Genomic DNA, 22,586 nt, shown 5'->3' with positions numbered 1-22,586 from the left:
AAAAAAAAAAAGAAAAATAGAGACCTATTCAAGAACAAAATTTAGCCCACATGTCCATAATATCACCCCTGCACAAAAAGATAGTTAATTATAAAAGGATCGGAGCCTGACCAGGCGGTGGCACAGTGGATAGAGTGTTGGACTGGGACGTGGAAGGACCCAGGTTCGAGACCCCAAGGTTGCCAGCTTGAGCGCAGGCTCATCTGGCTTGAGCAAAAAAAAAAAAAGCTCACCAGCTTGGACCCAAGGTCACTAGCTTCAGCAAGGGGTTACTGGGTCTGCTGAAGGCCCGCGGTCAAGACACATATGAGAAAGCAATCAATGAACAACTAAGGTGTCGCAACAAAAAACTGAAAAACTGATGATTGATGCTTCTCATCTCTCTCCGTTCCTGTCAGTCTCTGTCTATCCCTCTATCTCTCTCTGTCCCTGTAAAATAAAATAAAATAAAAATAAAAGGATAGGAAGCTTCAAAGTGTTCTTAAAAGGAAGCAAACAAAACAGAGCTCTCTTTTACAAAATGCAATGACTTACTCTTCTTTTTCTTCTTCGTGCCCCCCAGGGCTGAGTGTAGCGCATTCAGAAACCAGGACAAAAAGTCGACTCCATCTCCTGGAAAAGAAGAGAGGAACGTTTTGAGGCTGGGAAGCAATATGACAGCCCAAACCATGCACTGCGGCCTGCTCCATGTTCCTGGTTTCCTCCTTCCTCAGGGCCATGCCATCCCATCCCCTGGGCATCCTCCTCCATCTGGCCATTAAATGTTCAAGGTCAAGCTCTTCATCTTCCAATCTTTACTCTCTTCTGAGGCTCTCTGATCCAACCAGGACTTTCCATTATCATCTCTACTCCAAACCTGTATCTCATCACCCACCAAAAGCCATTACTGAACTTCTGTCACTCCTCACCCAGGATAATGTTTTTAAACATTTATCTGATGTCATACCTTTGCTTAAAAGTCTTCACTGACTCCCTATTACTGTCAGGATATATCCAAGCTCCTTACAAGTGGTACATAAACCCAACAATCTGACCCCTTCCTCCCCACCTCCACTCATTTTCCCCTGGGAGTCCAGGAATCCAGCTAACTGCAGTCTTCTGCCTGGGCCAGGCACTTCCATGCATCTGTCAGCAGCATCCCCTCTAGCTGAAATGCCTCAGACCTGCCTCCCCTCTACCTAAAACTCAGCCATCTCTTCCTCCTCTCTGATGCCCAGCACACCTCCCACAAATTCCAGTGGGGTCCCTGTTTCATGCTCCCTCCCACACAGCACACTTTGCTTCCTCAGCACTCAACACCCTATAAACACCTTTTTACACAACTATTTTCCCCACTGTGATGGGAGCTTCTGGAAGAGAAAAATTGTTTCTTACCCCTGCAACTCCAGAACTTACTAGCAACATGAACTGTCGGGAGCCGATCAACAACTGCTGGCTGACAAGGTCACAGCAGGAGAAGACCCACAACTGCTGGCTGACAAGGTCACAGCAGAAGAAGATCAAAAACTGCTGATTGACAAAATCACAGCAGAGAAGACCAATGGCTGCGGGTTGACGAAGTCAACCAGAGAGACACAACGATACTTCCCCCTTTGACTTTTTGAATTAATCTGGCCTTATATCCCCCCTTTTCTGGGTGTGTGCTATTATTTATGGCACAGGGATAATAGTACCGTGCTTTCCCTGTAGATTCGTAGTGATTTCTTTGGAAATGAGACAGAGGGTGTGAGTTCCACAGAAAAGCCTGTAAGCCCCTTGAACTAGGCTCATAGACATAAGAGGCTGGCTATGATATCCCTCGTAAAGGGTTAAGTCTGTAGGAGAATTCCTTCTTAATCATGTTAGAAAGAATAGATTGTGACTTGTGAATGGGTAGGAGGCAGTGGCTGTGCACAGAGCACCTTTCGGCCTTCACTTAATTCAACATTTTTCCTCCCTAGCCTTTTCATGTGATAGAGTAAAGAAACATTCCTTTCTTCTTGCTTATTTGATCTGCAGATAGTGGTATACTCTGAGAAGAATAGAGTCAGAACTTAACTAGTGTTTAAATATAATAAATAAGTAATATTTGACTAGACAATAGTATCTTAGGTAAGGTATAGTAGAATGGCCCATTGTGTGGCCTAGGATGAGAGCGTAGTCAGCAAGAAAAGAATGTTTTACTAAGAGAATTGTCTTTTGACTAAAGGCAATTGCTAGGCTTTCTCAATGAGATGTTCTCATAAGATTTACATACTTTCCAAAATTCTTTGATAATGAGAGAAATCCATAGGAAAATCCATAGAAGTAATAACAGTCTTATGTTGCTACTAGGCTATCTTGCAAGTGCACTCTGTATATCTTTGGGTGAAAGCTACTCTTAATGTTATGTCAATTTCTTTATAGGCAAGCCTTTTAGAATCTTGTGAGAAAAAGTAGGACACTGCTTAAACTCAAAGCCATTTACCTGAGCAAATGGTGGTCCATTGTTAGTCCTTAATAATCTCGTCTGCTAATCTCTCTCTGCCCCTTAACTCACAACAGCAGTAAAGTTAGTTAACTATTAGTACTAATACCTTAAAAGCTTTTATCGATGTTGTTATCACTATTCAAGTTATTTTATACTTTGAATGATTTGCTACCTGGTTTGTAATTTATAGAAATAAATTAACTGTTATCCGGAAACATGTAAACACAGTGAAACAGAAGCAATAATTAACACCATGTAATTGTAACTCAGTGTGTGTGTATAAAAAGGGAGCTATACTAGCATTTGACAGAGATGCCTGGCAGTAAATGCTAACCAGAGAATAAAGAGAAAGAAAAGAATCCGGCTCTCTCACTCCATTTTCGCCGACGCCGTCTCCTCCTGTGGGACCCCTGGATCCCCCCCCGGGGCTGGACCCCGGCAATGAATGAATGGCAAATAACTGACATTAAATGCTAGAGGACACTACACAGATCTAGGTACTAAGAGCTACAAAGCCTGACCTGTGGTGGCGCAGTGGATAAAACGTCGACCTGGAAATGCTGAGGTCGCCGGTTCAAAACCCTGGGCTTGCCTGGTCAAGGCACATATGGGAGTTGATGCTTCCAGCTCCTCCCCCCCCCCTTCTCTCTCTCTGTCTCTCCCTCTCCTCTCTAAAAAAAAAAAAAAAAGAATAAATAAGAGCTACAAAGTGTCCACTTCACTCATCTGGCAAAACCTAACTGGGGTTGGAGGGATGAAAACAGTCAGAATAGTTCACCAGAATATTCTATTCTGCAACAAAACAAAATGAGGAGCAAAGCTGGCAGGTGCTTAGGAAGGGCTGGTGTCTCTTCCCAGCCTCCTGCTCTTCACCTGAGCCATACATGTTAGTTTTCCAAGTTAGACTTTCTAGCCACCTGAACTGTCTTGGGAACCTGACCAGGGCAGGCTGATGAAAAAATAGTGTGGAACCTAACCAAGCTATCCACTGGACACTCACTCTAGCTACTATATGGTTTGATGTGAACTGGAAGTAAATTTGTTCATCAAACTAGTTTTGTTGCCCTGAAGTAAAAAAATATGAATGCCTTGCTCCTTACCTTGCTTGGTGATCTGAAATGTCTTCTTGCTGCAAAGGACAACAGCCTGAAGCATCTCATGGGGAGAAACATGTGCCTTGAAATTTCGAGGGTTCCAGAGTTTTCTCATCAGCTCTCCAAAACGCTGGACCAACAAGAACATGATATCCCCTGGAGGACGCTTGATGTTCCTGTAATTGTCTTCTTCCAGGAAGTAGTTCCGGAGGGGAGGGACATTAGACAGAGCCTGGAAATCAAACACTCTTGATTAATCTAATGCCCCTTTGCAAGGCCTGTGAGAGCCAAACTCTTCCAACTAAAGTTCTTCCAATAGAGCTGTGCCTGCAACAGCCTTCAAGAGTCAGAAATCAAATGAGACTCGGGGACATGGACAAGAGTGTGGTGGTTGGGGGGGGGGGAGGCGAGGAGGGAGAACACACAAAGAAAACCAGATAGACGGTGACAGGACAATTTGACTTTGGGTGATGGGTATGCAACAGAATCAAATGTCAAAATAACCTGGAGATGTTTTCTCTGAACCTATGTACCCTGATTGATCTATGTCACCCCATTAAAATTAATTTTAAAAAAAGTCAGAAGTCAACAGTGACATTCAGAATTCATGTTACAGCAACATCTTTCATATTGAGTTTCACACAAAGTCCTATTCTGCACACTTCGTTAATGTGAATAGGACAAATGAGTTGTTTTTTTTTAAAGGTACTCAAATTCCTACCCACTGATCAGCTTATTTAATAATTTCCTTTGTTTACACTAACTAAGCCTGTGACCATGTTTGGATTCAAAATGAATTAAAAGCTAGAAACTCAAATGCTCTTCATTACCCATTTGGCTGAGGCAGAGATAACTATATGGACCCACAGTTACCCCATCTCTCCAATGCACATTAAGATAATATTAAAATCAGCCCTGGCCAGTTGGCTCAATTATAGAGCATTGGCCTGGCATGTAGATGTCCCAAGTTCTATTCCCAGTCAGGGCACACAGGAGGAGCAACCATCTGTTTCTCCACCCCTCCCTCTGTCCTCTCACTCTTTCTCTCTCCCTCTCTCTCTTCCCCTCCCATTGCCAAGACTCGACTGGTTTGAGCACATCGGCCCCAGGTTGGCTCCATGGAGCCTTAGCCTCAGGTGCTAAAAACAGCTCAGTTGTGAGCTTGGCCCCAGATGGGCAGAGCATCAGCCCCACACAGGGGTTGCCAGGTGGATCCCAGTCAGGGTGCATGTGGGAGTCTATCTCGCCTCCTCTCACTTGGAAAAGAAAAAAAAAGTAAAAGTTAAAAAAAATACTACAAAATATAACACTGTCACATAAAGTACAAGACTAGAAGTAGAAGGATGCTCACTGTAACACTAGTAATAAAAAAATGAGACAAGTTAAAATTTTTATCTAGCAATTTGGAATAGCCAAATAACGATATTACCACATGACAAAATACATATTATGCATGTATGTGTGTATGTTTAGAAAAAAGTTCTAGAGATCTATATACTGTAAACTCTCCCAGGACAAAGTACTAGGAAAGAAAGGAATTACGCTTTCACTTAATACTTTCTACATCTTTTTCCCCCTCAAGAAGTATTCGTGTTTACAATTTTTTTTTACAAAAGAGACAAAGACAGAGAGAGATAGAGGAACAGATGGGAAGGGAGAGAGATAAGAAGCATCAATTCTTCACTGAAGCACCTTAGTTGTTCACTGATTGCCTTGATGGGGGGGTTTCCAGCAAAGTGAGTGAACCCTTGCTCAAGCCAGCAACCTTGGGCTCAAGCCTATACCATGGGGTCATGTCTATAATCCCACACTCAAGCCAGCAACCCTGTGCTCAAGTGGTGAGCCTGCACTCAAGCCAGCAACCTCAAAATTTTGGTCCTCCATGTCTCAGTCCGACATTCTATCCACTGTGCCACCGCTTGGTCAGGCTCATGCTTACAAATTTTTAATCAATTTTTTTTGGTATAGCAGGATTATTTTAAATGTTCTTATGCTTACCAATATTTTCTAATTTTTCTAAAATGTATACATATTGCTTATATAATTTTTAAAATAAGAACCTTAATTGCAAATAGGACAACTTCCACTTTCTGCCTTTCCCACCTCAGGACTTAAGCAATAGGCAGGACCAAGACATCTGACAGCTGGCACAATGAACATCTGCAATATAAAAAAATGCATCACCTGCCTGACCAAGCGGTGGCGCAGTGGATAGAGCATCGGACTGGGATGCGGAAGACCCAGGTTTGAGACCTTGAGGTCGCCAGCTTGAATGCAGGTTCATCTAGTTTGAGCAAAAGCTCACCGGCTTGGAAGCTTGGACCCAAGGTCACTGGCTCCAGCAGGGGGTTACTCGGTCTGCTGAAGGCCCACAGTCAAGGCACATATGAGAAAGCAATCAATGAACAACTAAGCTGTTGCAACGAAAATCTGATGATTGATGCTTCTCATCTCTCTCCATTCCTGTCTGTCCCTATCTATTCCTCTCTCTGACTCTCTCTCTGTCCCTGTAAAAAAAAAAAAAAAAAAAAGCATCACCTAGTATGCATGTTTTTTATTGGGTATTGCGAGGCCACACAGAGATTCTAGCTCTCATTTCCTGACAGCTCCAGAGGCCCTGAGCCCAGAGGCTGGAAAACGCCTCACCATTTGGCAGCAGCACCTTGAGCAGACATAGGAATGTTCTACTCAGTGCAGAACTAGAGTCCTCAGTAAGACAGGGTCGGAACCATCTGACTGCACTCTATCAGAGGCAGTCATCTCTTGGCTGGCTTCTGCAGTATCCCCATGCTACGCCTCTCCCTCATGTTCCCATCTTGATCCTACCTGAAGAACAGCGTTGGCATAGTCGTTGGCCTTTATGTTATTCAGGCCCACAATACCTGGCAGGTAAGTGGTGCCATCATATGCCCGGGACAGTTTGGCTTGCTTGTCCAGGTTTGCAATCTGCTGCTTTGTGAAAGTGGGCTTCAACACATACTGCAAAGCAAAAGAAAACTCTAAGTTGTTTTAGGGTTGTTTGCAGAGTTCACAAAATATAAGTAGAACAGCAAGTTCCACCAAAAACAAAAAAACCAAAAAAAAAAAAAACCAAAAAAAAAAAACCAAAAAAAACAAAAAAAAAAAAAAAAAAAAAAACAAAAAAACCCTTTGGTCATAGGCCCTGGCCGGTTGGCTCAGCAGTAGAGCGTCGGCCTGGTGTGTGGGGTACCCAGGTTCGATTTCCGGCCAGGGCACATAGGAGAAGCGCCCATTTGCTTCTCCACACCCCCTCCTTCCTCTCTGTCTCTCTCTTCCCCTCCCGCAGCCAAGGCTCCATTGGAGCAAAGATGGCCCGGGCGCTGGGGATGGCTCCTTGGCCTCTGCCCCAGGTGCTAGAGTGGCTCTGGTCTCGGCAGAGCGACGCCCCGGAGGGGCAGAGCATCACCCCCTGGTGGGCAGAGCATCGCCCCCTGGTGGGCGTGCCAGGTAGATGCCGGTGGGGCGCATACGGGAGTCTGTCTGACTGTCTCTCCCCGTTTCCAGCTTCAGAAAAATACAAAAAAATAAAAATAAAAATAAATAAAAAGCCCTGGCTGGTTGGCTCAGTGGTAGAGCGTCAGCCTGGCGTGCAGAAGTCCCAGGTTTGATTCCCGGCCAGGGCACACAGAAGAGGCGCCCATCTGCTTCTCCACCCCTCCCCCTCTTCTTCCTCTCTGTCTCTCTCTTCCCCTCCCGCAGCCAAGGCTCCATTGGAGCAAAGATGGCCCGGGCGCTGGGGATGGCTCCTTGGCCTCTGCCCCAGGCGCTAGAGTGGCTCTGGTCGCAACAGAGCAATGCCCCAGAGGGGCAGAGCATTGCCCCATGGTGGGCGTGCCGGGTGGATCCCGGTCGGGCGCATGCGGGAGTCTGCCTGTCTCTCCCGGTTTCTAGCTTCAGGAAAATACAAAATAAATAAATAAAATTTAAAAACCCTTTGGTCATAAACATCTCACCACACACTGAAAGAGCTCCCAACAACTGGTATAAAGACTGATGCACCATAGAATAGGCCATCTCCACTTCACTAATCGAGAAGTGCAACTCCATGTTTGATCCAAAATCACTGAATCTCGGGGTTTTCCTCAAACCTCAGGTTCAGCCAACCCCATGATAAAGCCCCGTCAGAAGAGACAGGACACTCCAGTCTCTGTGGCAGGAAGGGACTGAGTCTAGAGTAAGCCTTCACAGAGCCCGCATGGGGACCCAGTGCCAAGCAGGAGCGCCTCCCCCCAGGGTGCAGGACCGAGACCTCATGACTCCCTGGGGTTGCAGGGGCAGGATCAGACCCTTCCCAGTCCCAGAGCTTCATGTGTCACATCACAGGTTGGACAGAGGTTGCCACTAACTCCCTTTTAAACCTTGAATTGATCTAAGTTTCCCCCTCTGTAAATACTGTCCATAACCACTTTAACTTCAACTATTAGTATATCTATAAAAGTTATAAAAGTAGCATAAGGAATATTTCAAACACTGAACAAGCTTTCCTAAAAAACATATTGTTCAGCAGCTCTCCCTCTGAGAACATGCCCATGCCTTTCCTTTCCCCTATTCTTCCCTTCTTCCTCTTCCCCCACAGCTGTGCATCTCTGAAACTCCAATGGTCCCGACAAGACCTGCAGCCAGGGGAGCAAGGGCAGCAGCAGCTCATCCCAGGCTGACCCCCAGAACCTGAATCCAAAGCCCCTTTTCCTCTGACTTGCAAGTGAGCCAAAGCAGCCTGTTGCTTCTTCTATCTTAAGCCTTTCCTTGTTTCACTGTCCCCAAGTTTAATAAACATACTATAAAAAACAAAGAAAGAACAGAGCATTCAGCACAATGAATATAGAGCCACTTGCTCAAAAAGATAATAATCAAAAGCTCCAACACTGGCCCTGGCCAGTTTGCTGAGTGCATAGTGTCAGCCCAGTGTATGAATGTCCCAAGTTCGATCCCCAGTCAGGGCACACAAGAGAAGCGACCATCTGCTTCTCTTTCCCTCCCTCTCTCCCTTCTCTCTCTCTTCCCCTCTCTACTGGTTTGAGCATCAGCCCAGGCACAGAGGATAGCTCAAGTGATTTGAGCATCGGCCCCAGATGGGGGTTGCTGGGTGGATCCTGATTAGGGCGCACTTAGGAATCTGTCTCTCTATCTCCCCATCTCTCACTTGGAAAGAAAAAAAAAAGTTCCAACATTAATCAAAGGCCAAGAGAACTTTCCACTCAAGTTCAGTCACTCTTGGCACAGGTCACAAACAGGAGCCCAGAGATGGGACAGGGCGGCCACCCTAGCCACATCATGTCAAAAGTAGCTAGGAACGGGAATGCAGCTTGGTATCCAATGTCCTATGCCCAGCCCAATTCACATCCTTACTCCAACTGTGAAAGATAACTTATCCATAAAAATGCTTTGACTCCAATCAATAAGTAACCAGTATTGTTACAGCCCTAACATGGACAGTAAAAGCAGGAATAATGGCTAGGTTGCACAGTACAGGACATAACTACGAATCCTGACCTTACTTGGTTTCCCCACTTCCTCCCAAAGGGAAAGAAGACTGAGACAAAGGACGAAGGGGCTGAGATCCCTGCCTAGGCAGAACAGATCCCAGGATACCTGCAATGGTTCTCAGAACTGGCAGCAAGCCATCCCCCGGGACACGCACCGTGATATCCTCCAGCGAGGAATCAATGATCTCATAGTTGTCTGGAAGGCAGTAAAACTTGAGGGTGTGGAGGTTGAGGAAGACATGGTGGCTGAACTGTACACTGTGAATGTAGGCATGAGACTTCAAACCCCGGCCTGTAAGGAAGAATGAAAAGCTGTAAAGGGCATATTCCAGGAAAGCAGAGACCAAGCTTGATTTTCCTTTCATTATTTTGTGCAGGAATGTGTTAAATCAGCAAAAACAAAGTATATATCAATACTATACCATCCAGAAAATAAATCTCCCACATGAACTTTTCTCATACAAAAGTTAGCAAGAAAGATGGCACAATAGTTCATTTATTCCCTAGATGGCATGAGACACTGGTGGGGAAACCAATTTCTTACATATGAATATGAAATATACTGCTCACAAAAAGTAGGGGATAGCCTGACCAGGCAGTGGCGCAGTGGAATGAGTGCTGGACTGGGATGCAGAGGACCTAGGTTCAAAACCCCGGGGTCACCAGCTTGAGTGTAGGCTCATCTGGTTTGAGCAAAGCTTACCAGCTTGGACCCAAGGTCACTGGTTTGAGCAAGGGGTCACTCGGTCTGCTAAAGGCCCACGGTCAAGGCACATATGAGAAAGCAATCAATAAACTAAGTTGTCACAACGAAAAACTGATGACTAATGCTTCTCATCTCTCTCCGTTCCTGTCTGTCCCTATCTGTCCCTCTCTGTGACTCTCTCTTTGTCCCTGTAAAAAAAATTAAAAAGTAGGGGATATTTTATCGCTTCATATTCATTATAAAATATCCCCTACATTTTGTGAGCAGTACACATGTGTGTGTGTGCATGTCTATATACATACAAGTTAAATTCATATATTGTCAGCAATTAGGGATAACTCTGTACATACTATATATTAATATAACATATGCACATAACTCTTTCCCCTTTTCATATAGATTCAGGTTCTGACCAACCAGACAACCTTCTATTAATTTTCTAAGAGCATTTCAATATCCTAGGAACAAAGATAGGGATTATTAAACATGACTCTAAACAGTAGCTTAGTTTCTTTAAAAAATATCTCTCCAGCGCAGACCTGAGGCTAGTGCTTAGAGCTTAGTAAGTTTATAATGCAAACACTGACTTACCCTGAAAGTACTTGCCACACACCAGACAGGCATAGGCATTGATGTGAGAGAGGGAGATGGAGCACAGTTTCTCAAAGTCAAAGTCCAGCACACTCCTAGGAAAACCAAAACAAAACAGGCAATTCATAGAGACGGACCTTTAGGAAAGCACCCAAGTGAAGCAGCACTGGCTCCATGGTCCACAATTTCACAGAACATCCTGAGAACGGTTCAATAACCATATAAACCATGGGGATATTAGCTACTCCTCACCTAGACCTGTAATATAGAGCCTACAGGCATCAAGCCCCGGAGCAGTGTCCAGGCATCTCCACCACACACACAGAGCCAGGTACCCTATTTTCAGTACTTATAACCGGTTGAGAACATTCCATTGCAGTCACTTCCTCTGGACGGAAAGCCATAGAAGTAAAGTAGTAGGACCAGAGCAGAATTCCAAAATAAAAGACAAGGGGTGGAAAGACATAAAAAGGTGAATAAACCTTTTTATAAAAGAAAATTAAGGTCCTGGCCGGCTGGCTCAGTGGTAGAGCATCGGCCAGGCGTGCAGGAGTCCCGGGTTCGATTCTCGGCCAGGGCACACAGGAGAAGCGCCCATCTGCTACTCCACCCCTCCCCCTCTCCTTCCTCTCTGTCTCTCTCTTCCCCTCCCGCATCCAAGGCTCCATTGGAGCAAGTTGGTCCGGGTGCTGAGGATGGCTCTGTGGCCTCTGCCTCAGGCACTAGAATGGCTCTGGTTGCAACAGAGCGACGGCCCAGATGGGCAGAGCATCGTCCCCTGGTGGGCATGCCGGGTGGATCCCGGTCGGGCGCATGCGGGAGTCTGTCTGACTGCCTTCCCATTTCCAGCTTTGGAAAAAAAAACAAAATGAAGAAAAAAAAAAAAAGGGAAATTAAGCCTGACCAGATAGAGTGTTGGACTGGGATGTCGAGGACCCAGGTTCGAGACCCCGAGGTCACCAGCTTGAGCGCAAGCTCATCTGGTTTGAGCAAAAAGCTCACCAGCTTGGACCCAAGGTCGCTGGCTCGAGCAAGGGGTTACTCAGTCTGCTGAAGGCCCGTGGTCAAGGCCCATATGAGAAAGCAATCAATGAACAACTAAGGTGTTGCAACACGCAATGAAAAACTAATGATTAATGCTTCTCGTCTCTCCGTTCCTGTCTGTCTGTCCCTGTCTATCCCTCTCTCTGACTCTCTCTGTCTCTGAAAAAAAAAAAAAAATTAAGCCCTGGCTGGTTGGCTGGTAGAGCGTTGGCCCTGCATGTGGAAGTCCTGGGATCAATTCCCTCAGGACACACAGGAGAAGCGACCACCTGCTTCTCCACCCACCCTTTTCTCTCTCTCCCTCTCTCTCTCTCTCACCCCCCCCCCCCACACACACACACTGTAGCCATGGCTGGAGTGGTTCAAGTGAGTTGGCCTGGGCACTGAGGATAGCTCCATGGCCTCGTCCCAGGCACTAGAATAGCTCAGTTGCCAAGCAACAGAGAAGCAATCCCTGATGGGCAGAGCATCACCTAGTGAGCTTGCTGGGTGGATCCCAGTAGAGGCACATGCAAGAGTCTGACTCTCTGCCTCCCCACCACTCACATTCTCACTTAATAAAAAAAAAAAAAAGAAAAGAAAAAATTATTTTTACCTATAAGAGTAAAAATGAAGCCTAAAGAATATTAAGGAACCTGAGCAGGTGGGAGCACAGTGGGTAGTGTCAGACTGGGACGCAGATGACCCAGGTTTGAAACCCCAAAGTCAGCCCTTGCCGGTTGGCTCAGTGGTAGAGCGTCAGCCTGGCGTGCAGAAGTCTTGAGTTCAATTCCCGGCCAGGGCACTCAGGAGAGGCGCCCATCTGCTTCTCCACCCCTCCCCCTCTCCTTCCTCTCTGTCTCTCTCTTCCCCTCCCGCAGCCAAAGCTCCATTGGAGCAAAGTTGGCCCGGGCACTGAGGATGGCTCTGTGGCCTCTGCCTCAGGAGCTAGAATGGCTCTGGTTACAACAGAGCAACGCCCCAGATGGGCAGAGCATCGCCCCCTGGTGGGTGTGCCGGGTGGATCCCAGTCAGGCACATATGAGAGTCTGTCTGACTGCCTCCCCGTTTCCAACTTCAGAAAAATACAAAAAAAAAAAAAAAAAAAAAAAGAAATCCCAAGGTCACTGGCTTGAGAACGAGCTCACCAGCTTGAATGAGGGGTCACTGGCTCTGCTGTAGCCCCACGGTCAAGGCACATATGAGAAAGTAATCAGTGAACTAAGGTGTCGCAACGAAAAACTGATAATTGATGCTTCTTATCTCTCTCTGTTCCTGTCTGTCTGTCCCTATCTATCCCTCTCTCTGAGTCTCTGTCTAAAAAAAAAAAAAAAAGAATTGATGCTTCTCATCTCTCTCCCTTCCTGTCTGTCCCTATCTGTCCTCTCTGATTCTGTCTCTGTCAAAAAATAAAATAAAATAAAATAATATTAGGGAAATAATCTATGGCCATACCAACCTGAATTCACCTGATCTCCTCTAGTCTCAGAAAGATATTAAAGAAATAACTACAAATAGATCTACTTGTTCAAGCGTACTCAAAGTAATGGTACTTGAGTTCTGGGAGAGTAACGGACAAAAAGATTTACCTCCACTACATCCACAGATGACAAAGAAATTCCTTCTCAAATATAAACTAATTAATTGATTATGGTCCTGGTAAAGCTGCACTGTCCATTAAAGGAACCACTAGTCAAAGGTAGCTGTTGAGCCTGACTGGGTGGTGGCGCAGTGGATAGAGCGTTGGACTGGGATGCAGAAGACCCAGGTTCAAAACTCCGAGGTCGCCAGCTTGAGCACGGGCTCATCTGGTTTGAACAAAAGCTCACCAGCTTGAGCCCAAGGTCACTGGCTCAAGGAAGGGGTTACTTGGTCTGCTAAAGGCCTGCAGTCAAGGCACGTATAAGAAGGCAATCAATGAACAATTAAGGTGTTGCAAGTGCGCAACGAAAAACTAATGATTGATGCTTCTCATCTTTCCGTTCCTGTCTGTCTGTCCCTCTCTCTGTCTCTGTAAAAAAAAAAAAAAAAAGGTAACTGTTGACATTTCAATTTAAAATAGTTAAAACTAAATTTAAAGTCCACTTCCTAAAGCCATATTTCAAATGCTAAACAGCCACAAGTGGCTTGTGCCTATAACAATGGACAGCTTCTAGATATCTGTAAATTAAAAAGCCTCAAGATAGCCTGACCAGGTGGTGGCGCAGTGGATAGAGCATCGAACTGGGATGCCGAGGACCCAGGTTCAAGACCCCAAGGTCTCCAGCTTGAGCGCGGGCTCATCTGGTTTGAGCAAAAGCTCACAAGCTTGGACCCAAGGTCGCTGGCTCAAGCAAGGGGTTACTCGGTCTGCTGAAGGCCCGCAGTCAGGCACATATAAGAAAGCAATCAATGAACAACTAAAGTGTCGCAATGCGCAATGAAAAACTAATGATTGATACTTCTCATCTCTCTGTTCCTGTCTATCCCTCTCTCTGACTCTCTGTCTCTGTAAAAAAAAAAAAAAAAGCCTCAAGATATCATCTGGAATCAGAGAAAAAGTACCAGGATAAGGTAGCTACCTCTGCATTAGGATATATTTTTGTCTATTTTTCTCTGCCAAATCCCATGCACCTAGAGTAGTATCTAGCACACAGTGGCGCTCAATAAATATTTAAATTTGCTACTGTCATTGATACCATGTATCCCATTATTTTATCACACCAATTGAAAATGAGCTAAAAGCTCTTTTTTTTGTGACAGAGATAGAGAGTCAGAGAGAGAGGCAGATAGGGACAGACAGGAATGGAGAGAGATGAGAAGCATCAATGCTTCGCTGGGCCACCTTACTTGTTCATTGATTGCTTTCTCATATGTGCCCCGACTGGGGGGGGCCAAAGCAGACTGAGTAACCCCTTGCTTGAGCCAGCGACCTTGGGTCCAAGCTGGTGAGCTTTGCTCAAACCAGATGAGCCCGCGCTCAAGCTGGAGACCTCGGGGTCTCGGACCTCATTCCTCTGCATCCCAGTCTGACGCTCTATCCACTGCGCCACTGCCTGGTCAGGCACTAAAGGCTCTTTATGCCTATGCCCACCATAAAACATGCCCTCTGATACTTATAACTGAAGAGTGAAGATTAATAAACATGACGTGAAGCACAATTTTCTGGGCAGAAATCTTTAAAAAGAAATAAAATTTTTAATGTGCTGTTCAATGGGCATTACAAAGAGCTTCCTGCATAGATTCCACTTGCGCCGCCCTCAGCCTTCCCGTCCTACTGACCTATTAATGGTATCCAGGTACGGGCAGTGGCGGCTCCTCCGGTCCTCAGAATCCACGCGGCCATTCTTTGCTAAAAGGAAAATTGGAAACCCATACTCAGTGTTAATACCAGTAAAACAAAGAAACAGAAAGGGGAAAATATTAATCAATCAAGGGAGCTCCTATACATGTGAGCTGGCAACACCCAAAAAAGCCCACTAATGGAACAACCCACAAACTGAGAGAATATGTTTGAAACACATATAACCAACAAATACGGCCTGACCAGGCGGTGGCGCAGTGGATAGAGCGTCGGACTGGGATGTGGAGGACCCAGGTTCGAGACCCCGAGGTCGCCAGCTTGAGCATAGGCTCATCTGGTTTGAGCAAAAAGCCCACCAGCTTGGACCAAAGGTCGCTGGCTCCAGCAAGGGGTTACTCGGGTCTGAACTGTGGTGGCGCAGTGGATAAAGCGTTGACCTGGAATGCTGAGGTTACCGGTTCAAAACCCTGGGCTTGCCTGCTCAAGGCATATATGGGAGATGATGCTTCCTGCTCCTCCCCCCTTTCTCTCTCTCTCTCTCTCTCTCTCTCACTCTAACTCTCTCTCCTCTCTAAAATGAATAAATAAATAAAATTTAAAAAAAAAAGGGGGGGGTCACTCAGTCTGCTGAAGGCCTGCGGTCAAGGCACATATGAGAAAGCAATTAATGAACAAGTAAGGTATTGCAATGCGCAATAAAAAACTTAATGATTGATTCTTCTCATCTCTCTCCGTTCCTGTCTGTCTATCCCTCTCTTTGACTCACTCTCTGTCTCTGTAAAAAATAAATAAAATTTTTAAAAAAATACGGATTATAAAGTGAAGCGACTATGAGTTGATTCTTATCCCTCCCACTCCTATCTTTGTAAAATCAATAAAATCTTTTTTTAAAAAAAGAAAAGAAAATGCAAATCTCCTTGCACAATGATATACCACCTTATATCTACCAAAAGAAAAAATTAAATTAAAAAATTCCAAATGTTGGCGACTATGTGGAGCAATGAGAAAGCTCATATACAGCCGGTGGGAGTGAGAATTGTTACAACCTCTTGGAAAACAGCAGAGCAAGATCAAAGCTAAGCTGAAAATATGCAGAAGAAAATCTCACTTCTGTTTATATACCATAGAGAAATTTTTGCACACATGTACCAGGAATATTTTACTAAAAATTATAGACCTGTAGTGACACAGTGGATAAAGGGTCAACCTGGAATGCTGAGGTTGCCAGTTCAAATCCATGGGCTTGCCAGGTCAAGGCACATACAGGAAGCAACTACCATGAGTAGATGCTTCCCACCTCTCCCCCTTCTTTCTCACTCTCCCCCTCTTTCATTCTCTTTCACTCTCTCCCACCCCTCTCCAAAAAGATTAATAAATAAAATCTTAAAAATAATAATAATGTTTAGGCCCTGGCGGGTAGGCTCAGCGGTAGAGCATCAGCCCGGTGCATGGAAGTCCCGGGTTCGATTCCCGGCCAGGGAACACAGGAGAAGCATCCATCTGCTTCTCCACCCTTCCCCTCTCCTTTCTCTCTCTCTCTTCTCCTCCCGCAGCCAAGGCTCCTCTGGAGCAATGTTGGCCCCGGCACTGAGGACGGCTCCATGCCCTCCACCTCAGGTGCTATGGCTCGGGCCGCAATGGAGTAACGCCCCAAATGGGACAAGCATTGCCCTCTGGTGGGCATGATGGGTGGATTCCAGTCGGGCGCATGCAGGAGTCTGTCTCTCTGCCTCCTTGCTTCTCAATTCAGGAAAATACAAAAAAAAAAAAAGTTTAAGAAAATATTACAGCAGCAATATTTGAAAGAGCCTAAACTGGAAACAATCCAAATGTTCACTACAAATAAAATGGAGAAATATATTTTGTAATATCATTAATGGAACACTATGTAGCTGTGAACATCTATCTAGATGAATCCCAAAAATATGGCTCACAAAACAAAAAGGCAAATCAGAAGACTACATACTGTGTGATTCCATTTATATCAAACACAAAATAAAAGTTTTACTTAAAATACATACATAAGCCTGACCATGCGGTGGCACAGTGGATAGAGCGTTGGACTGGGACGCAGAGGACCCAGATTCAAAACCCCGAGATCAGCTGGCTTGAACGCAGGGTTGCTAGCTTGAGCGTGGGATCATAGACATGACCCCATGGTCACCAGCTTGAGCCCAAAGGTCACTGGCTTGAGCAAGGGGTCACTTGCTCTGCTGTAGCCCCCATCCCATCAAGGCACATATAGCCTGACCAGGCAGTGGTGCAGTGGATAGAGCATCAGACTGGAATGCGGAGGACCCAGGTTCGAGACCCTGAGGTCGCCAGTTTGAGCACGGGCTCATCTGGTTTGAGCAAAGCTCACCAGCTTGGACCCAAGGTCGCTGGCTCAAACAAGGGGTTACTCGGTCTGCTGAAGGCCCACGGTCAAGGCACATATGAGAAAGCAATCAATGAACAACTAAGGTGTTGCAACAAAAAACTGATGATTGATGCTTCTCATCTCTCTTCGTTCCTGTCTGTCTGTCCCTATCTATCCCTCTCTGACTCTGTCTCTGTAAAAAATAAAAATAAAAAATAAATAAATAAAAAAGGCACATATGAGAAAGCAACCAATGAACAACTAAGGGACTAAGGAGCCACAACAAAGAATTGATGCTTATCTCTTTCCTTTCTTATCTGTCTCTATCTGTCCCTGTCTCTGTCACACACACACACACAAAAATATATATATATATGAAATAAAACTATAATAAAAGCAGAAGTGATTAGAAAAAAATTCAGAAGTGATTACCTAAACAAAGAAGGCAAATACAACTGGGAAGGGGCCTATGAGAGCTTCTACATTTCTGGAGATGACCCACTTTTTAAGCTGAACAGTATTAGGAAACAATTCTCCACAGACTATCTTGTCAAGTATGTTTGTAGAGCAACCACTTTGGAAGACAGAGATAGTATCTCCCTACAGAGCAAAGGGGAGGCAATCTCAATGTTAGCTCATAAAAGATTCAGGCTCGCCTGACCAGGCAGTGGCGCAGTGGATAGAGTGTTGGACTGGGATGTGTAAGGACCCAGGTTCGAGACCCCAAGGTCGCCAGCTTGAGCGCAGGCTCATCTGGTTTGAGCAAAAGTTCACCAGCTTGGACCCAAGGTCGCTGGCTCCAGCAAGGGGTTACTCAGTCTGCTGAAGGCCCGCAGTCAAGGCACATATGAGAAAGCAATCAATGAACAACTAAGGTGTAGCAATGCGCAATGAGAAACTAATAATTGATGCTTCTTATCTCTCCGTTCCTGTCTGTCTGTCCCTCTCTCTGACTCTCTCTGTCTCTGTAAAGATTCAGGCTCTCTTAAGTATTGACCTGGGACGCTGAGGTACCAGGTTCAAAACCAGGAGATATCTGACTTAAGCAAGGCTCATCCAGCTTGAGTGCAGGCTTGCCAGCTTGAGCACAGGATCAACATGATCCCAAGGTCACTGGCTTGAAGCCCAAAATTGCTAGCTTGAGCAAGGGGTCACTGGTTTGGCTGGAGTCCCCCAGTCAAGGCACCTATGAGAAGCAATCAAAGAACTGAACTGAAGCAACTATGAGTTGATGCTTCTCATTTCTCTCCCTTCCTGTCTGTCTGTCTGTCTCTCTCTCTCTCTCTTCCCCCCTTTAAAAAAATAAAAAAAAGATCAGCTTGACCAGGAAATGGTGCAGTGGACAGAGCTTTGGACTGGAATGCAAAGGACCCAGGTTCAAAACCCCAAGGTCACTGGCTTGAGCACAGGCTCATCCACGTTAAGCATGGGGTCTCTGGCTTGAGAGTAGGATCATGAATATGATCCCATGGTCACTGGCTTGAGCCTCAACGTTGCTGGCTTGAAGCCCAAATTTCCTGGCTTAAAACCAAGGTCGCTGCCTCGAACAAGGCGTCACTCACTCGGCTGTAGCCCCCTTGGTCAAGGCACATATGAGAAAACAATCAATGAACAACTAAGGAGCTGCAACGAACCATTGATAGGAAGGAAGCATTCTCCTCTCCCTTCCTGTCTGTCCCTTCTCTCTGATTCTGTCTCCATCACAAAAATAAGATCACACCCTCTAAATTCAGAGTTCCTCGCCTGACCAGGCGTTGGTGCAGTGGATAGAGTGTAGGATTGGGATGCGGAGGACCCAGGTTCAAGACCCCCAGGTCGCCAGTTTGAGCGCAGGCTCATCTGGTTTGAGCAAAGCTCACCAGCTTGGACCCAAGGTCGCTGGCTCAAGCAAGGGGTCACTCGGTCTGCTGAAGGCCCAAGGTCAAGTCACATATGAGAAAGCAATCAATGAACAACTAAGGTGTCGCAATGCGCAATGAAAAACTAATGATTGATGTTTCTCATCTCTCCGTTCCTGTCTGTCTGTCCCTGTCTATCTCTCTGACTCTCTCTCTGTCTCTGTAAAAAATAAATAAATAAATAAAATTCAGAGTTCCTCTCCTGCAGAGGTACCACTGGGTTCCCTTCCTATTGCACTGTGGGAAATGACTGGGAAATTATCCCAATTATATATTCTGGCTACTGTTACTACTGTAATATATTGTCTGAGGCCCAACCTTCCCATGTCTTCCTTCAGCATCCATGAAACTGTGACGGGCTACTTTGGTGGATTGCAAAACAGCGTAAAATCAGAGACCCTGCCTAACTAACTCTTGACAAATGGTAGATTCAAAAGTACATCCACTCTTCTTTACATTGTACTTCTGCATTACATTCAGTCCATCTTAGTATCTGCGATCTACTGCAGAAAAAGGAAAATTTTTGAAAAAGACAAAACAGTGACAGCAACTGGGATCTTAGTGTGTCCCATAGAAAACAATCTCCATACCACAACTACACAAAATATCTAAGACACAATTTACGTTCCCAGAATTAAAAAAATGAGTGTGTGGTCCTAAGGCTGACAGAGTATTTCAGTAAACAGAAAATACCCTGAAATTATTATCTATTCAGAGAATATCAAGCACTTTCTATGAGCAAGGTACTACTCTGAATCCTGTATGTAATGCAAAAATATGTCAAAACACAGAACCCTGAGCAAGAAATTTAACAGTTACTGTAAGACTATAATCACATTTGGAAAACCAAGACCAGATGCAGAATTATAAAATCTTGAAGAATGAGAAACACCTCCCTACCAAACCCTGATCTTAGCAGGTGGCCAACCTGGTAACACCATTCATCTGCTACTTCTGTAGGGTCCTACGAACTCAACAGGAAAAAAGTATATAGAAATACAGTGTGTCCGTAAAGTCATGGTGCACTTTTGATCGGTCACAGGAAAGCAACAAAAGATAGAAATGTGAAATCTGCACCAAATAAAAGGAAAACCCTCCCAGTTTCATACCTATTCAGTGCAGATCGATGTGGGCTCACGCACAGATTTTTTAGGGCTCCTTAGGTAGCTATCCCATATAGCCTCTACAGACTCGTCATTGACTGATGGCCTACCAGAACGGAGTTTCTCCACCAAACTGCCGGCTTCCTTCAACTGCTTATCCCACCGAGTAATGTTATTCCTATGTGGTGGCGCTTCATTATAAACGCGCTGATATTCATGTTGCACTTTGGTCATGGATTCAAATTTAGCAAGCCACAGAACACACTGAACTTTCCTCTGTACCGTCCACATCTCGACTGGCAGGGCCGTGGGCTGCTCCACTGTATACACGGTGTTACGTCATCACCTGCGCATGCGCACATACTGCCACATCATCCTACAGAAACTGGGAGGGTTTTCCTTTTATTTGGTGATTTCACATTTCTATCGTCTTTTGTCGCTTTCCTGTGACTGGTCAAAAGTGCACCATGACTTTACGGACACACTGTATGTTCAAATCAAGAGTTCCAAGTTCAGGGAAGCAAAAGATGTACCTGAGATAAACAGGAAAAGTTTCAGAGGTGGTAGAAACCAGTATAATGATTAGTACAATGTCAACAAATTGGAAATTACCAAGAGAAGCTGAACGAGTACAAAGGAAAGGGGTGCAGCCATAGGGGGCGGGTGGGGGGAGAGACATTGGCAGTTGTTAGAAAGACTCTCAAAAGTCATGAATTCCAGCACTACTTCCACCAACTTGCAGAGAAACAAACATGTGAAACTCACTTTCCCAAACCACAGTGACTCAGTCTCAAGAGTCAGGGTTAGAATCCAGACCTGGCTGCTGCAGCCGGGATAACAGGTGCAGGTCCCCAGCGTTCAGGCTCTCGGTCTGAATAGTCTAATTCCAGAAATTATATGAAGACTCAATTCTCAGATGTGTTGTAAAAACTAAAGAAGACGACACCTGTAAAATAGTTATCACAACATCTGGCCCGCCTTAGGCATTCGATAAAGGAAAGCTACTGAGATTATTGTTGTTATAAAACACTGTAACCATGGTTATTATTAAGACGCGCTATCCTCATTAAGACGCAGTCGCGAGTCGTGGCGCGGATACCGGTGAAGTGTGGATTTTCCCCGGGTTGGAAAGGTTGGAAAGAGGAAAAAAGAAGAACGATAGGAGAGCCCGAGCCCAGCCCGGCCCCGCGCACCTCGCACCTCCCGCTCAGGTTCGGAGTCTTCTTCCGCCTCGCGCTCCCGCTTCACCCGCACAGCCGGCAGAACCGGCGCCTGGGCCTCGCGCGCGCTCGCCGGCTCGACCTCCCGCTTCACGCGCACAGGGCTGCCCCGGAAGCTCGGCGCGTCGGTCTCCCGCTCCCGATCTCGCTCCCGCTTGACGCGACCCGAGCTGACCCGTGATTCGGATTCGCGCTTCCCGCGGGTAGAAGAACCACGAGACTCCCGCTTGGCCCGGCCGGACATCGCCACTACGGGTAGAGTTGCCCCAAGTAGGGGCCTGGCACGCTGGAGCGCGCGTCAAGTAACCAATCAGAAGCAGCGCTGTTATCCAGCCCAAGGCTCTCTACGAGTGGCCGATAGGGACAAATCGCACCACAGAAAACTGGGAAGTACTGCGCCTTTCACGGCCTCTTTGTGGCTGCGTGCGCAGCTGAGAACGATCTGTGGGCCTATTGCCACCTTACCCGAAATTTCTAGTTTAAAGAGGCTGGAACTTTTTACAGGCTGCGGAATTTCTGGATAAAAGAAGCTGTTGTCCTGGCCAAGTAGCTTAACTTAGTTAGAGCATCCTACCCATATGCCAAGGTTGTAAGTTTGAGCCTCAGCCAGGGCACATACAAGAATCAACCAATGAATGTGTAATAAATAAGTGAAATAATGAATCAGTGTTTTTCTTGCTCTCAAAATCAACTTTTAAAAGTTTTTTAATTCAACAAAAGCTCTCATTGGGCCTATTTCTTCAAGATACACTGTGCCATGAAACCAAAATTGGGGTTAATCTCCACAGTCTCCACTCTTTGGGGACCGATGCCCTTCTATGGAAGAACCAGGCGACATTCCCAAATCATCCCCTGCCTGCAGCAACCTGGTATCTATCATATTCCACATTAAGAAGGTTATTCTTTTTTTTTTTTTTTTTCTGAAGGTGGAAATGGGGAGAGACAGTCAGACAGACTCCCGCATGCGCCCGACCGGGATCCACCCGGCACGCCCACCAGGGGCGACACTTTGCCCACCAGGGGGCGGTGCTCTGCCCATCCGGGGCATCGCTCTGCCGCGACCAGAGCCACTCTAGCGCCTGGGGCAGAGGCCAAGGAGCCATCCCCAGCGCCCGGGCCATCTTTGCTCCAATGGAGCCTTGGCTGCGGGAGGGGAAGAGAGAGACAGAGAGGAAGGAGGGGGTGGGGGTGGAGAAGCAAATGGGCGCTTCTCCTGTGTGCCCTGGCCGGGAATCGAACCCGGGTCCCCCGCACGCCAGGCCGACGCTCTACCGCTGAGCCAACCGGCCAGGGCAGAAGGTTATTCTTGTTATCACTCGAAAACGAAAACATGAGGCCCTGGCCGGTTGGCTC

At 46.0% G+C, this 22,586-nt stretch overlaps 1 protein-coding gene across 1 annotated transcript in view; it reads right to left on the bottom strand.

The window, feature by feature from the left end:
* USP39 (ubiquitin specific peptidase 39) overlaps positions 1-21,589 on the bottom strand; it is a 42,434-nt gene extending 20,845 nt beyond the window's left edge. Inside the window, exons 1-7 of the mRNA XM_066267602.1 lie at positions 21,207-21,589; positions 14,632-14,701; positions 10,348-10,442; positions 9,206-9,342; positions 6,370-6,522; positions 3,550-3,775; positions 535-612 (exon numbers count right to left, since the gene is read on the bottom strand). Of these exons, the coding sequence (XP_066123699.1) occupies positions 535-612; positions 3,550-3,775; positions 6,370-6,522; positions 9,206-9,342; positions 10,348-10,442; positions 14,632-14,701; positions 21,207-21,477 (1,030 nt within the window). The 5' untranslated portion in view covers positions 21,478-21,589. The remainder of the gene's footprint in view (positions 1-534; positions 613-3,549; positions 3,776-6,369; positions 6,523-9,205; positions 9,343-10,347; positions 10,443-14,631; positions 14,702-21,206) is intronic.
* Positions 21,590-22,586: the final 997 nt, after the last annotated feature.

This window comes from Saccopteryx bilineata, chromosome 3 (assembly GCF_036850765.1).
Source record: "Saccopteryx bilineata isolate mSacBil1 chromosome 3, mSacBil1_pri_phased_curated, whole genome shotgun sequence".
Lineage (NCBI taxonomy): Eukaryota > Metazoa > Chordata > Mammalia > Chiroptera > Emballonuridae > Saccopteryx > Saccopteryx bilineata.
This window is presented reverse-complemented; position numbering and strand designations above follow the sequence as displayed.